The following is a 14,280-nucleotide window of genomic DNA, read 5'->3' as shown; positions in this document are numbered from 1 at the left end:
GAGTGACGTTGAACCAAATTTCAGTTCAAAAGCTTACCCTGCAATTTGCGTTTTTATGCTAATCAATATTCAACCCCGCAAGCAATTGCAACTGCACACGTGCTGGAATCTCGGCGTCAAATAGGTATACCACTACCTTCCGCCCACTGATGAACATTCTTGAGGCAACCACACACACACACACTTCAGAACGAGAAGAACGAGAAGAACGAGGGTGTAGCACGCGTAAGAGGAGTATGTGGGCGAAAAAATCGATGCTCGGCGTGCTGCCAAAAACTGTTCACCATCAATCTGTACAGCAGCGAGAGGGCAGTTTCTGGGGCAAGTGCTCTAAGCCTTGCACCTCCTCGATTTCTTGACGTGGACACTCATCGTCTCAGTCGGTGTGTGTGTGTGTGTGTGTGTGTGTGTGTGTGTGTGTGTGTGTGTGTGTGTGTGTGTGTGTGTGTGTGTGTGTGTGTGTGTGTGTGTGTGTGTGTGTGTGTGTGTGTGTGTGTGTGTGTGTGTGTGTGCACACGTGCCTTATTTCTAGCCAAAGATGACGTACACGAGAGCGAGACAGTGCACGCGCACTTCGATCGGCATCCATAAGCTAATTGGATCGATTGAATTGCGTGTCAGTGAAGATGGGCAGCATACAAAAAAACTGCACCCTGCAAATAAACTCGTAAGAGAAATGCAACGCACACAGCCACACACACATACACACATACAGACATTAGATATTCGCTTTGTGTTTTGCCAATGAAGGTTAGTTCAAGTGAAAATCAATTACAGTTGCGTGGCCTGCATTTCACCACGAGATAAATGCAATTGTACACTTCATGGTACGATTAAGTTGTCCCAACAGAAATTGTCTCAATCTGGAGCATTGAACCTTTCGAGTGGACTCCATCTCTAAAAATATTAACACGCTCTGCATCTTCATGTAAATTTCAAATCCCACGATCAAAACTCGTTGCCGTCAGCCTTAACAAAACAACGATTTATACAAAAACAACGTTTTTTTTTCTCGTGTGACCCACTCAATCTGCGCCTAACACGACGACGCACGATGGGCGTAGCGAACCCACGGACTGAAAACTTGTACAACACAACCAAACAATCACAAAACGATTTATGTGAAATGTTTTATGCACGAAAACAATCGCTTGTTTCCAAAGATTTATTTACTCCCTTCACTCATTGCTGATGCAAACAAAATAAAACACCACAGACCACTCTAATTGAATTTTTAATCAAATCATTCTAATTACAGCTAAACTAAGCAGCGCAACATATTTCTCTTTAATTAATTAATGACAAGACACTAATGGACACGGCCACCGACCATTGACGTAACCACTTTGAATCTTGGCACTCGACCCAAACATGTTAAAAATCAATGTCGGAAGACGCACAGACAACGCACCGTTGCGGGATCGCGGTGTTGGTCGGCAGAAACATTATCAACCACCCAGATAAAAGTGCGTAAGTTAATCGCGTTGCTAATCAATTATCCCCTTTCTAGTTAAGATATCGATTTAATACGCACAAAAAAAAACAACCGACCGCCGGCGTTTTTACATTTAATCATAAAGCTTGACCCCGACGGGAACCCGCTTTAGCATGATAAGTAAGCACTTCGTCGTACCTTATTCCTTCCCACTAGACCCCTCCACCAGCAGTGCTGTGTAATTGAGATGGTTAATGAAAGCAGCAGTGTGAGCGCTCTTTGCGGTAGCGCGGTATGTGTATCTAACAAATTCGCTTACGTCGCTTTAATTCATCGAACCGGTTGACACACAAACGATGCCGCGCTCGGTCTTGTTAAAGCCAAACGGATCTCGCCCCGATCCCCAGGTCCGGGTTCATTTCATTTTATTGACATAAGCCGACTTAAACTACGCCTGTCGCGCCCAGACATGCGGTTGAGCGGCCGGCTGTTAGTGGAAGGAGCACCAGTAGGGCGAAGATCGCAACCTTTAGCAACGTTTAACCCTCGAATCAATTTGTTGTCTATCGCTCGCTCGTAGCAATTTCATGCGTGGACACAAATTTATTTAACGATTATTGAGCATAATTGATCATTCATAAATATTTGACAAACTATACAGTTTGATCATTGCGAGTGACTTTAAACCAACGTTCTTGAGAAGATGCAACGTCACTGAAGGTTCCCTTAAGGGTTTGACAAACTTAGAAAATCTTCCATCTGATGCTTTAATGTGTCCTCTATCTCTCTCTAGATTACCTCAGCAGATATCCGGTAATTTATAATATTCAACATTACTACTGACACTTCCAATCAACTTCTAACAAACTTCCAACACAGCTCGACAACGCCGCCGCAAAAACCACTCATCTGTGGAGAGCTGACCAGCGCAAAACGACTATTAATTACTTAATGGTTGCGTGTGGGGGAACCAATCATACGCCACCATGCGATTGCATGCGAGCGGGCAGCATTTGCAAATCTCTATTAATGCACCTTAATGCCACTTAATTTCCTGTTCTCGATCGATTTTCCGCTTCCTTCCTTCCAAGAGTGCGGGGAAATGCTATTGAACCAGGCCAACGTAACCCGGGGTAATACATTTTGCACTGAGACATGCAACTTGAGTTTCCCGTGCTTTCCACACCACGCCCAACAAACGCAACCCCTAATAGTAGATTTGCTTTTTTGTTCCATGCGATCGATCGATCATGCTACACATATGTGTGAACAACACAACAGCTCTTTTCCGTGAGGAAAGTGAATAAATAGAACAAGCCAGGCACAAAAAGCGCACAAATACACACACGCCCTCCTCCTTCGGGAGGTATATATGGTAAGACACGGGCGCCGTCGTCGTAGCGATTCCACGTGAAAGTGTTAAACTCAACTTAAGGGCAATGATCGGGGTGGGGTGGTCCGAAATGAAGGAAACAAAAACAGCCCCCAAATATGTTTCGCACAATCCGTCCCAACCAACCCACCGTTGCGAGCTTCAGAGGTGTATAAAAAAAACATCGTTAAAGCTCACTCACCTCAGCCGCACGCCATAATGTCGATCAAGGATGGACACCTCGCTTCCAAAGGCGGTGCCAAAACGGGGCGTTTAATTAATGCCCTCAGCTGTCCGCCCTTTGGCGTGAGATGACGACGGGAGGCCAAAGCATTTAAGTTGAGTTATGTTCGGTTGTATGATAAAAAAAAGATCACAATCTCGGCAGTGCCACGAAGTCTTTGGGCTCTTTCTCTCTGTCTCTGTCTGTCCCAATCCTGGTCATGGCACCAAATTAAATACATATTTTTAGATAAAAAACGAGGTTCTTTACAAGAAAGTACATTCTTTATCTATATCTAAGCAGAAAAACTCCGCCCAACAATCGCTTAACCTTTAAGGTTAAATATTTGCTCGACAATCAACACTACGCGTGAGCCCCAGACTCCAAGATCCTCGGTTTGAAGGGGAAATTTGGCTATGGTGCAAACACCACAACAAAGTGTCCGCTTTTCGGTTATGAAACATCTTCCCCCTGTTGAGGTGTTCTGCGTTCGCCTCTGGCACAGCACCACCACACTAAGTTGACCCGAGGACTAAGCGACCAAGTGGGCCAATCCTATATTTACCAAGCATCATTGCCTCACGCAAACATTACGCCTAAGCTCAGCCTCTTAAACACGAACAACAGACTCACTGTTTATGCGCAGTCAGAGACACAAACCCCGTTGCCTGCCCTCCCAGTTTACTTGAGATCTACGTTACCTGGACGGGATGTTGTTAGGCTTCAAAGTGTCCTACACGCATTATGTAGCCCTCCCAGCCAGCTTCCCGCTTTTTTCCCCGTCGGTTCGGCACGACAACGCTTTTCACTGGCTTAAGCCGCGTGTCCCATGTGTCACGATTTGAGCAGCACATCGACAGCAATGTCTTGTTTAAAGTGGTTGTTTTGAGGGGATTCAAAGGAAACGCACGCTAGATGACAATATTTAAAGAACCGATTGTCACTCGCACGCTACTGCGCGTCACCTTTGCGCGTTTGTTTCAAACAAACACACATGCGTGTGCGTGTGCGTGTGTGTAGTACGTACATGGTTGAGGTACTTTTATTTTTGCAATTTTACTTAAAGTGGACAACGAAATGCCAATACCATGAGGCCGTGTTGGGTGGTCTTCCGTGCTGCGAGTCAGACGCAAACTTCTCCAGATATGTTCATGGTGCTTCTAATTAGTTACGAGTGATTGTTCCTCAAGCATTGGCAAGTATTTCATCGTGCCCTTGACTTTTGGCTAGAAAACAACAAACATAAAGTGTGTCAACAAACATAAAGAACGATTCTTCGACCTATTCAACATTGTTGTCTTTGCAAACATACTCACACATCGTAAGTGACGTAACGCAGAGCAGAGCATTCGTTGTGATTTTGCGACAACTTCAACGCGTCCGATCATCTCTCCTCCGCCAACGTCAGCACCGAAATAAAAAGGGTCACCCCAAAACCCACAAGGAAGGTCGTGAGCGCAACTCTCTGCGGGACATCTCTCTTCGCGACGCGTAAATAATTATCTATTTTAATCCACCCCAATACCGGAGAGGAGCGCAAAGCAGGACACACTGTAAGCTGTACGCGGCCACATCGCCGAAAAAGGCGGGATTCGGTGTAAACTGAAGCTTATTTTAGGTTCCCACATGATTCAATCGCACGCGCACATTTGAAACCGACGGCTGAGCGTCACAGCTTTGAAACTGACAGTTTTAGCACAATCTCAGCTGAGCGAGGGGCTGATGCCGATGTGTTTGCTCTTGAAATTCTAGCCCTCCCCAAGGTCTCACGACCTCCCGTGTGTGACGACCTGCCTGTGCTAGTCATATGATGGTGTGCTTGGCGTCGGTGTTGTTCATACTGTTGTTCTGTTTATCCCGCCGTAGGGAGATTCAGCTTAACTAGACTTCTGTAAAAAAAAGAAGGGTGCGCCAGAGCAAACTAGCACACACATTATGCATTGAACTTTATTGCGGTTAAATACATAACCGATCCCAATCATCATTCAGCGGAAATTGACAATATCCGGATATTGGGAAGCCATTCAAGCAACGGCTCCACACAAACCACCTGCCACTACCGCTGGTTGTGGCAAAAAGACATCATCATGGGAAATTTATTGGCCATACGGCACACGACAGTGCTCGAATTTCAACAGGTGTTGCCTCAAACGTACGTGTTCCACTTTCAGAGCGTGACCTTAACATTGTGTCACGGGGTGGTTGGATCACGGCAAATAAACGTCACAATTTATTATAACGACACAAATGGCATTGACTATCACTATTCTATAGACCTATTTTTCTCTTAGATCTCGAGATTTAGAGGTGGCCTACGTTACCATCCTAACAATTAAGCAAACACGCGATATATCTTACACCGACCACGACACCAGACATCTCTAATCTCAAACACCACATAAACCGCAAACCATCCCTCTCTTTTGAGGTGACAAAAATGCCGCCATATCAACTACCGCAGTTGCAATATCCTTGCCACAAACCGATCAAACGATATATCAAAGGAAACCGCAGCGATTGATTTGCAATGCAGGGAAGCAAGCAAACAGTGCTGTATCATCTTCCATACCAAACGTCCGTTTGATGCTTCCAAAACCGCAATGTATGGCACCTTGCCAGCACGGGAAGAAGCGGAAATTGAAGGCAAAACCGTTTTAGCAAGCAGCAGCACCAGCAGCAGTAGAATTGCTAATCGTGCGTGGATCGAATTACTGAAAGGGTGTCTTTCACTAACACCACCACCACCACCACCACCAACCGAAAACAACAATGCACGGACGAAACACAGGTTCATTAGCATCTAGCCCTTGGCTTATGGTTGGCGAACCGTTCATTGCACCATCCGCCCCATTAGGTTCTTCGACGTCCAACATCGGCAACAATCCAAGAAACGACAAGCCATCTGACGTTACAAAACGAGCATCGCGTCCAATCAAAAGGCCTTGTGGCAAAGCCAAACCCCGAACCAATTTCCAAACAGCTCGTTAGGAAATCGATAAGATTAAAGGCGCGTAGTTATTGATGCTTCGTGGTCACCTTTAAGGGTACACCTTCAAAACTACACCACTGCAATGTAATAATACTGCCCCCCCGGCAAAGGTATCGCAAAGAAGCGAAAACAACATCCGACACCCAAACTGCGGTATCTGCTGCGTACAATGCCGCCAATACAACCTTAGCAATCTTCATTAAAACTCCAATAAAATACTTCAATCGAGCACTTACAGGCTTTTCTTTACGGTCCGGAATTCGTACGGAATCGGAATTCGATACAATCGTCTCGCTACCGTTACACCGATGGCAATCCAATCTTTTATCAACCTGCCTTCCGCTTTCTGCCCTCTATCCGCTACCACAGGGACTGCAAACCTCAGTGAAAGTACTTTCACCAAGTACGACTCCCTGCAGCGTTGCTTTCATACGCTAGTATTAGAAACCGTAAAAAAACGCATAAAATGTCACCAAAATCGATTGGAAAAGCTGCAGCCGACTGACGAATTCCCTCGATACTCGTTACCTCGTTACTTCCTAAACGATCGTGCCAGCTAGATCAGATCAATTTTCCTTCCATGGGGCTGTTGTGTTTTCCACTTTCATATCCGTTTCAACCGGCCAATCGCGAGTTCCTTCTCAAACCGTTTACTTTACGTGCTTGAAACAATTGATAGCAAAAGAGGGCCGCACAAACGCCCTGCTTGAGCATTAAATTGTCCACTTAAGGGTGCAGTTTGTGACGTTCTTTTCAACGTCTGTCTGGCTCAGTTTTTGCCATTTTGCACGTGCAAAAGATCTCTTTGATCACCGATGGCCTAGACGGTGGGTGACGGCTTGTGGTCGTGAGCGTTCACAATATTCAATTAAGTGTTTTCTATGCAACTATTCTCGTACAGATTGCAGCACAACCACCGATGATGGATATACTTGATACTCTGCACAGTGCACACTCTGTGTGTGTAGTGCGCACTCCAACAAGCACTAGCCAAGAGATCATTGCAACAAATGGACCCTCTTTCACTCACCCCGGCTTCTCATTCAGCCGAGCCGAGTAATTGCGTTAAGTTGGCGGAGGTCACGCAAGATTGACGCCTAATTTTAGGCGACCATCGTACGTACAGACAATCTCCATCTTTCCTACGAGTCCTATTTTTCGCCCGTCTCCTTGAGGCACGCGTAGACTAGACCCGGCAAGTCTCCATCGCGCTTGGCGTCGAGCTAGATACATTCGATGACCCGCTTGTGCACTGGCACGGTAAAACCACTGCGGTTGCAGAGACGACGACCGTGTCCATGTTAAGTGCCTCTTGGGAAATTATTTCAGATAAGAAAGTGAGTTGCATGGGCATTTGTTTCGATACCACCGACAACAAGTACTTAAATGCTTGAATTTAAATCATCTTTTATCCCACGCAGATGCGGAAACTGTTTCCAAACAAACTTGGGGCGTTTGAAATCAAACGAAATAAAACAAACATACAGTTCTCGCTGTTCCGCCGAGTGCGCGGGTAGAAATAGCTCGATGATGTACTAGAGCTCAGGCTCCTCATGACACCTGAGTAAAGCTGGTCCGCGTCCAGAAAAAAACAATATCGGCCCAATATTTGCTCAGATGTTTCAACGCTTCCATCCGGCAAACCGGCATCCGTTACCAAAACGGTACCAGTGTTCGATGGGAAAACAAACGAGCAACGAACCCATTTGCACCAGATCAGCGATCGATACAGAACTTTAGTTCGGAAGAATCAACAACTCCATCAACGGATGTAAACCACCTCGCTCTCTTGCCCGCGCTCTGTGTATCCGGTTCCTTCGCACTTTCGGTCAGTAAATCTACATTTATGGATCACCAACACCTTCCTCCACACTAGCTTCCCCAAACATGGCGTTGGTCGTTCGGATGTTTGGTAAATTAGGGAGAGAAACATCAAACGTCGACGTGTATTGCCCCCAACTGGATTTGGCCTGTTGATCGAACGAAACAGTTGTATGACGGTTTCAGCGCAGGGCCGATTTGCGTAGTGCCAAACGCGCTCACGCACACGTACCGACCCCCGAAGCGCTCGCTGTACCGACAGACTGATGAGGTAATCGTCCAACCCAGACCCACTCCCTTCCCGACATCCCGGCGTGGCCTTTTCGTCACGCCGCTAGACGGACCATGCCGCAAATGTGATTGACGAAGTGTGATATGACCGTGAGGCGTGAAATCTGCCGTTTTTGTGAAAGAAACGCCGTATTACCTCACGCACATTCATTACGGCGCCTGGGATCAGGAGCGGTGGACCGCATGGCACGTATATCTCGATTCGAACCTCGAGCGCAAGGTTACAGGCAAACAAGATAAGAGATCCCTGCGTACACCAAAAACAACAACCCTATTTGATGCTCCACTTTCGGGGAAGCATAAAACGCGATGAGTCAAGCTGTTCTGCTAGTCAAAGTCGTCGGCTAAGTAATGCCCTATCTTCGGTTTTGAGCCTATCAGTTTATCAGACGCTGATAATGATCGTGGTGTTGTCTACACGAGGCGTTACGGACACACTTTCCAGCTAAGTTTCAGGCTACGCTGGCAGATTGTTCAAGTGCTGAGGTAAATGACGGCACTTTTAGACTAACCCAAACCGGCAGACGCCAGTCCAAGGCACATAAATACAAAAAGGTCACAATTTGACCATCAAAAGAGTTTGTTTGATCTGCGCTGATCTAAGGAACTGGAGAGGCGTTAGTTTGATTTGGTCAGTGGCATGGAAATGAGCTTGGCAAACATTGCGCGTCCTCCTCTTCTGATGCGATCGGTCAAGGAAAGTTGGAAAAATAAACAAGTTGTATATTTGGTAGCTTCACATTGTGGGGAAGGTGAATCTTCCCTCCGACGGCCTTGAATCCGAAACAAATACCAAAACAAGCTTTTGAGGTGCGATGAAACGGTTTTGTAGTGGAATATTCGGAAGCTAAACCACTACTCCAACAGCTTGCAATATGTGTGCGGTAAAAGTAAAAGGCAGTCTAATTCTGTGCCCTATCAATAATGTATGAGTTTGCCTAAATAGTTTGCTGCAAGCTTGTTGCTAAACCTTCCTACGTTCCATGACGCATTTCTGGTGAATGGTTCACACAGTTTAAAGTATACGCCACGAGTCATCCCCGACCGAAAAGAAACATCCACCACACAAATGCACCAAGTGAACGGGTCTGTCTTTGAATCAGTCAAATGAAACATAATTTAACATTTGAAAGTGCAAAATGACGCTGCATGCACACGACGCAGCACAGCTGGTTGAATTGCAACGGAAAGAACGGCAACGGCTACCACCACAATCCACACCACAGCCATAGCAAACATCATAATATTTTATCAACATCATCAAGTCGTGATCATCATTCCATGATCACCCTAACCTTAGGCACGGGGTACTACTACAACAGACTCTTGCGGTTGGTCGTAGGTTCTCCCTTCCCGGAAGTGGCAATGAAAATGGACACCATTTTCACTGCTACGGGTCGGTGGTGCCACAACGATCGTACCATGCATGCACACACACGAGTGCGAAGGGTGCCCAAACTTGCCGGAGGACAGGACAAATAAAGCGTAGCCCCGGGAATGGGAATGTTTGACGACGACAGATCACCAAAAGAAGAAACGTTAAAACCCCGCTTAGCACAACATAACACGGAGTAGAAGACACCTAAATCAATAAATTTCAACCACCAAGTTGTGCTCGACTCTCTCTCTGTCGTGGAGCGTAATAAAGACTGCCTTGTGGTGGACGCCTCAATTAGGGGTGAGAAGGAAATGTGTTCCTCTTCATTCTGGTGTCGAAAACAGCTGTACACTTTTAAGTTTAACACATCACAGAGGTGTCTCAAGCAATGTCTCAATTATTGCCTTGAACGCCAAACAAAAATATAGTCGCTTGCGAAGGTCAGTTACTGCTGAGGCTATATTTAACACCGAAAGGGCGGAGCACGAATTGAACTCGATTTCATCAAAATAATCCAATGCTAATGTTGTACAAAGTATAGAGAAATTTCAGAAGACGTGGAGATATGCTCACCTGACGGCCACCCGTACGGACGATTCCTTGTCTTCGTCTGGCATGTTGCCGTTTTTGGGAAGCTTTGTTTCACGGTCAGAAAAAGAATGCCTGTTTCCCGCTGACTTCACTAATGTTGCTGCTGATTATGCACTGCCACACAACCGAAACACGGCGGTGGAGGTAGTTGCAGCCGCTCTGTGTACGTTGAATCTTGCTGGCAGTTGAGGCAGTAGTGGGTTGATGCAAGGTGCGCTGACACTTTCCGGATGGGTTCAACTTCACAAGCCACTATTTGCGTATCAAACTATGAGGTCTGAAAGAAAGAAGGAACAGAAAAAACGAACCATGACAAAACAGTTGTAAGCAATCAATGAGGAAAGGGAAAGCCCGCTGCTGCTACCCGGTATAATTATCTACAACCTCAACCAGAACCTCCCTCGGTAGGTTTTGGTAGCATCAAGTGTTCAGAATTCTAAACGTCACCTCCCCCCTAACGAGGAAACACATGAAGCAGGCAAACGTTCATGAATATTAACCACGACACTCGAAAAAAAAAACAAAAAGAAAAGCATAAGCGCTGCCATCCGAGTGAGGTTTGACTGCTCTCTGCACGCGGCTCAGGTGGAAGTTGTTGTAACGAGTGGCGGGTCGTCGGTCGATCGGTCGGTAAACTCTTCAATGTACACACGTTTTATGCTCGCAACCGCAACCGAAAAACATTGACTGAGGCGCGCTGCTGAAAACCAAGATCAACCGTGCTGATAGTACCCAGGAACGAACGTAGGAGAGCATGAGGAGAAGCATACGGGGTCTGACTGCGTCATAAATTACTGCGGCATGTATTTTTACTTCCGATGGCAGCCAAAGGTGACAAGAGAGGGTGAGCGTTACCGACGACACATCATCAAGCTAAGTAGTTTGTGGCTGTCGGACACAAGAGCTGCGCTTACGAACTGTTCGGTCCTCAAAGGTAGCAGAGGTTTCGTTTTTATATTTTAAAACGGCCGGCGACACAGTGCTAAGAGCACCCTCCATTCTGTCTCAAAATAGTCTCAAAAATATAGGTACGAGGCTTACAATAAAAGCAAGCTCAGTAATACGAGTTCTTTCCTACCACCAAATGGGGACAGAATCGGAGGGACAGACTTCGTCAGCTACACACTGCAGGTGAGTGTCGTCTGTCTTGCACAAAGCAGTACACAAGATCGTAACCTGTTCACAGAGCGACTCATGTTTATGGACATACAAAGTAACGATTCGTCACAATTATTCCAGCATACGCATAAGCACCGATAAAAATGTTAATATAGTCTCATTCAACAATTTCCGTTTGTCTTTTCTTTCCTTCCCATCCTCGAACCACCCTCTCAACAAGGGCAGCATTAAAACATACAAAATAAAACAATTTTATCGATGCCGTAAATTAGGAGAAAATAAGTGACGTTTCTTTTATGCCCCTTGGGATTCGTTAATTGCACTTCGGACGTTGGTCGGCGGGCGGCTACACATCCACGCATGACGACGAAGCACACCACCACCGTTCGTTTGATGGGTAAAAATGTATGATGGGAAAAGGTAGATGGAGAGAATTAAAACGGACTCCCATTGTTTTGTTACCAGTCTGAAGATAATGTAAGATTATTAACTATAAAACAAAACTCTGATAACTCTTTCCTTTCAGTATGAGATCTTTTACTCCAAGATATCCAAGATATTCAACGTTCCATTTTTTTCTAAAGAACTCACAGCGAATTATAGTACATTAGAGAAAATTCATAAGACTTATACAACGTGTAGACAACACCGTAATCTTGCGAGGACGTTCTAAATTCAATCTTCAAAAATAAACGACTGAGGGACATAAAAATAAATCCGTATGATTATACGCACACCAGGAACACACAGAACACGCGTGACACATCGAACAAAGTGTTTGAACTTAGAGCCTATTCGCTGGGGAATACTATTCGTAGTCTTCGCTAGTCTGTCTGGTCCCCTTCAAACCACCCATCGGGCAATGAAACCCCAAATGAAACCAGATAATAGTTTAAAAGCATGCCGCTCTGTTTATCTAAAAAAAAAGCGGGCACATTGTTTCGTTTCCAGCTCTCGTTCAAATAGTGTGTCATACGCTTTAATGGCTGCTTCACCCCGCGAACAAGCAAAGTGTGTTAAAAAAAGGTAAAAAAGTACTTCCCTCACTAATCAATAGAACAGCCATCAACGTAATGGAACGTTGAATGCGCTTGCGTTTATTGCTATCACTTCCCAATTCGATAGTTTTGGCTATTGCGCGTGGGGAGACACTCAGGGACAACAATTTACAATACTCCTCAAACACCTCAAAAACGCAGTACAATTCATGGTGTGCAATAAAAAACCAAAACACCCAAGCAACTTAAACCTATGCCATTAACTGACAAGGGGATGCTAATGATGGAAAGTACGTGTAAATGAGTAAGCGTAGGCTAAAAGCATGATTTGCCATTGAATTTTACATGCATGATTTTTCGTTCAATTTAAATCTTAATGCTAAATCTACCTCTTACCATCAGTAAAGACAACCCAAAGCTTAAAATTAATGTCTTTATTCAATAAAAAACTAAACAAATTTGACGAAATAAACTCCCCATCATTAAATTTAGAGGCAATAAAAATACCTTCCAAGCGCATTGTCACGTAACCGAGAGAACACACCCCGCAAGACACATCAGCCGATCGGAAGCGAGAGTTGAATGAACTTTCTCGCCCAAATTTGTGACACAAGACTCACCAAAAAACAAAACAAAAAAGACTAATGTGTCTCTAAACTCACCAGCGTCCCAAGGAAGAAAAAAACCAGAGCAACAATCTCGTTTCACCGGATTGCGACTCTTTTTTTCCAACACGTCCGTCCACGCCAACAGCCAATTTTAACGTCCAAAATCGTTGCTTTCAAGGCGAACAGTCCTTGGGAGAAAATGGAAAGCAGCGCCGTTTTCCCTCCCATTTCCCTCCGGTGTAATAGCCGGCCATTCGGCAACCCTTCGTCGTGGTGTTTTTAGTTTATTTTGGGCCTGGCTCGTATGCATCAACGAAAGGAAGTGGAGGCAATCAACAGCTGTTCGCTGCGTTTGATCCAAATTTCAACTCTTTCAATTCCTCCAACAAAAGCTCACTGATTGATTACTGCGGTGTGAACTCGTGGGACGATAACTCTTGGTGCATTTAGTGGAAAAGTATCTCGTATCGCTTATTTTATGAATTAATACATCCCTTCCATTCTGCGTGATGAAATTAGTAATAGTTTTTCGGGTTTCTTAGTTGCACAACAAGCCTTTTTCTTCATGCTCTGTTTAATTAATTTATCACGCTGTATGATCTGTACAATACCTAAATTAAATGGCATAATGGACGCAAAGAAGGACAAAGATTGGAAAAGTATGATAAACATGCTCACGTGAGACACCCCATGGTGTGAAAACTTAAACCTCCCAAAACGACAGAGGACACGGTCGATAAAACATAACCACATGACGATGACGATGATGATGTAATTTCCATTCGATCTGTATATGTTGCCATTTCACTAATTAGATTGTGACCCATCGCACCTTCAAGGGCTGTGCAATAAAAACTGATGAATTTTATTGCCTCTTTATTCGATTTCTTTTCACAAATGTCATGTAACGTTTTGTGCGGAATTTAAGCAGAAGGACTTTCTACACTATGAATATTTTGGATGCGAATGGGAAATGTATAATTTTCCACAAGAACCATTCACGCAAAGACGCCATCGAATCCTCATTACAAGCACTTCACACACATCCATCACAATCCATCGCACTCTTCTTCATTGGTTGATGGACAATTGCAGGCGCAAGGAGTACTCATTACAGAGTAAAAAAAGAAGCAATTGATAATCATCCAGTTCGATCGAAATAATTGAACATGGCGCCCTGTCGAAATAAAACGCAATACGAAGATTAGGAAACATCGATCCATTGTGGATAAGTTATTAGAACATCGTTCATTAAGCCGCCGCCACGCCGCTAATATGATTCTTCTTTGTACCATTGCAACGGCAGACATAAAGTTGCAAATAAACTAGGACATTTCCTTCACACCCACCACCCAAATGAATCCAGTTCAATCGCGCACTGCACTGCGCTGCACTGCGCCCTCCCCGTGCAACCGATCAAACCTACTTTTCCTCTGCTGGATGAACTGGTTTGTG

General features: G+C 44.9%; 1 protein-coding gene across 16 annotated transcripts in view; it reads right to left on the bottom strand.

Moving 5' to 3' along the window:
* The window catches only part of LOC121595247 (kinesin-like protein KIF21B), a 39,719-nt gene that overhangs the window by 20,294 nt on the left and 5,145 nt on the right, over positions 1-14,280 (bottom strand). For all 16 annotated transcript variants that reach the window (XR_006005143.1, XM_041919067.1, XM_041919071.1 and 13 more), the window contains exon 3: positions 10,083-10,377. Coding sequence is in view for 15 of the 16 variants with exons in the window: in XM_041919067.1 (XP_041775001.1) it covers positions 10,083-10,126 (44 nt within the window). In the remaining variant the exon portion in view is untranslated. The remainder of the gene's footprint in view (positions 1-10,082; positions 10,378-14,280) is intronic.

The sequence above is a fragment of the Anopheles merus genome, chromosome 3R, assembly GCF_017562075.2.
Source record: "Anopheles merus strain MAF chromosome 3R, AmerM5.1, whole genome shotgun sequence".
NCBI lineage: Eukaryota > Metazoa > Arthropoda > Insecta > Diptera > Culicidae > Anopheles > Anopheles merus.
This window is presented reverse-complemented; position numbering and strand designations above follow the sequence as displayed.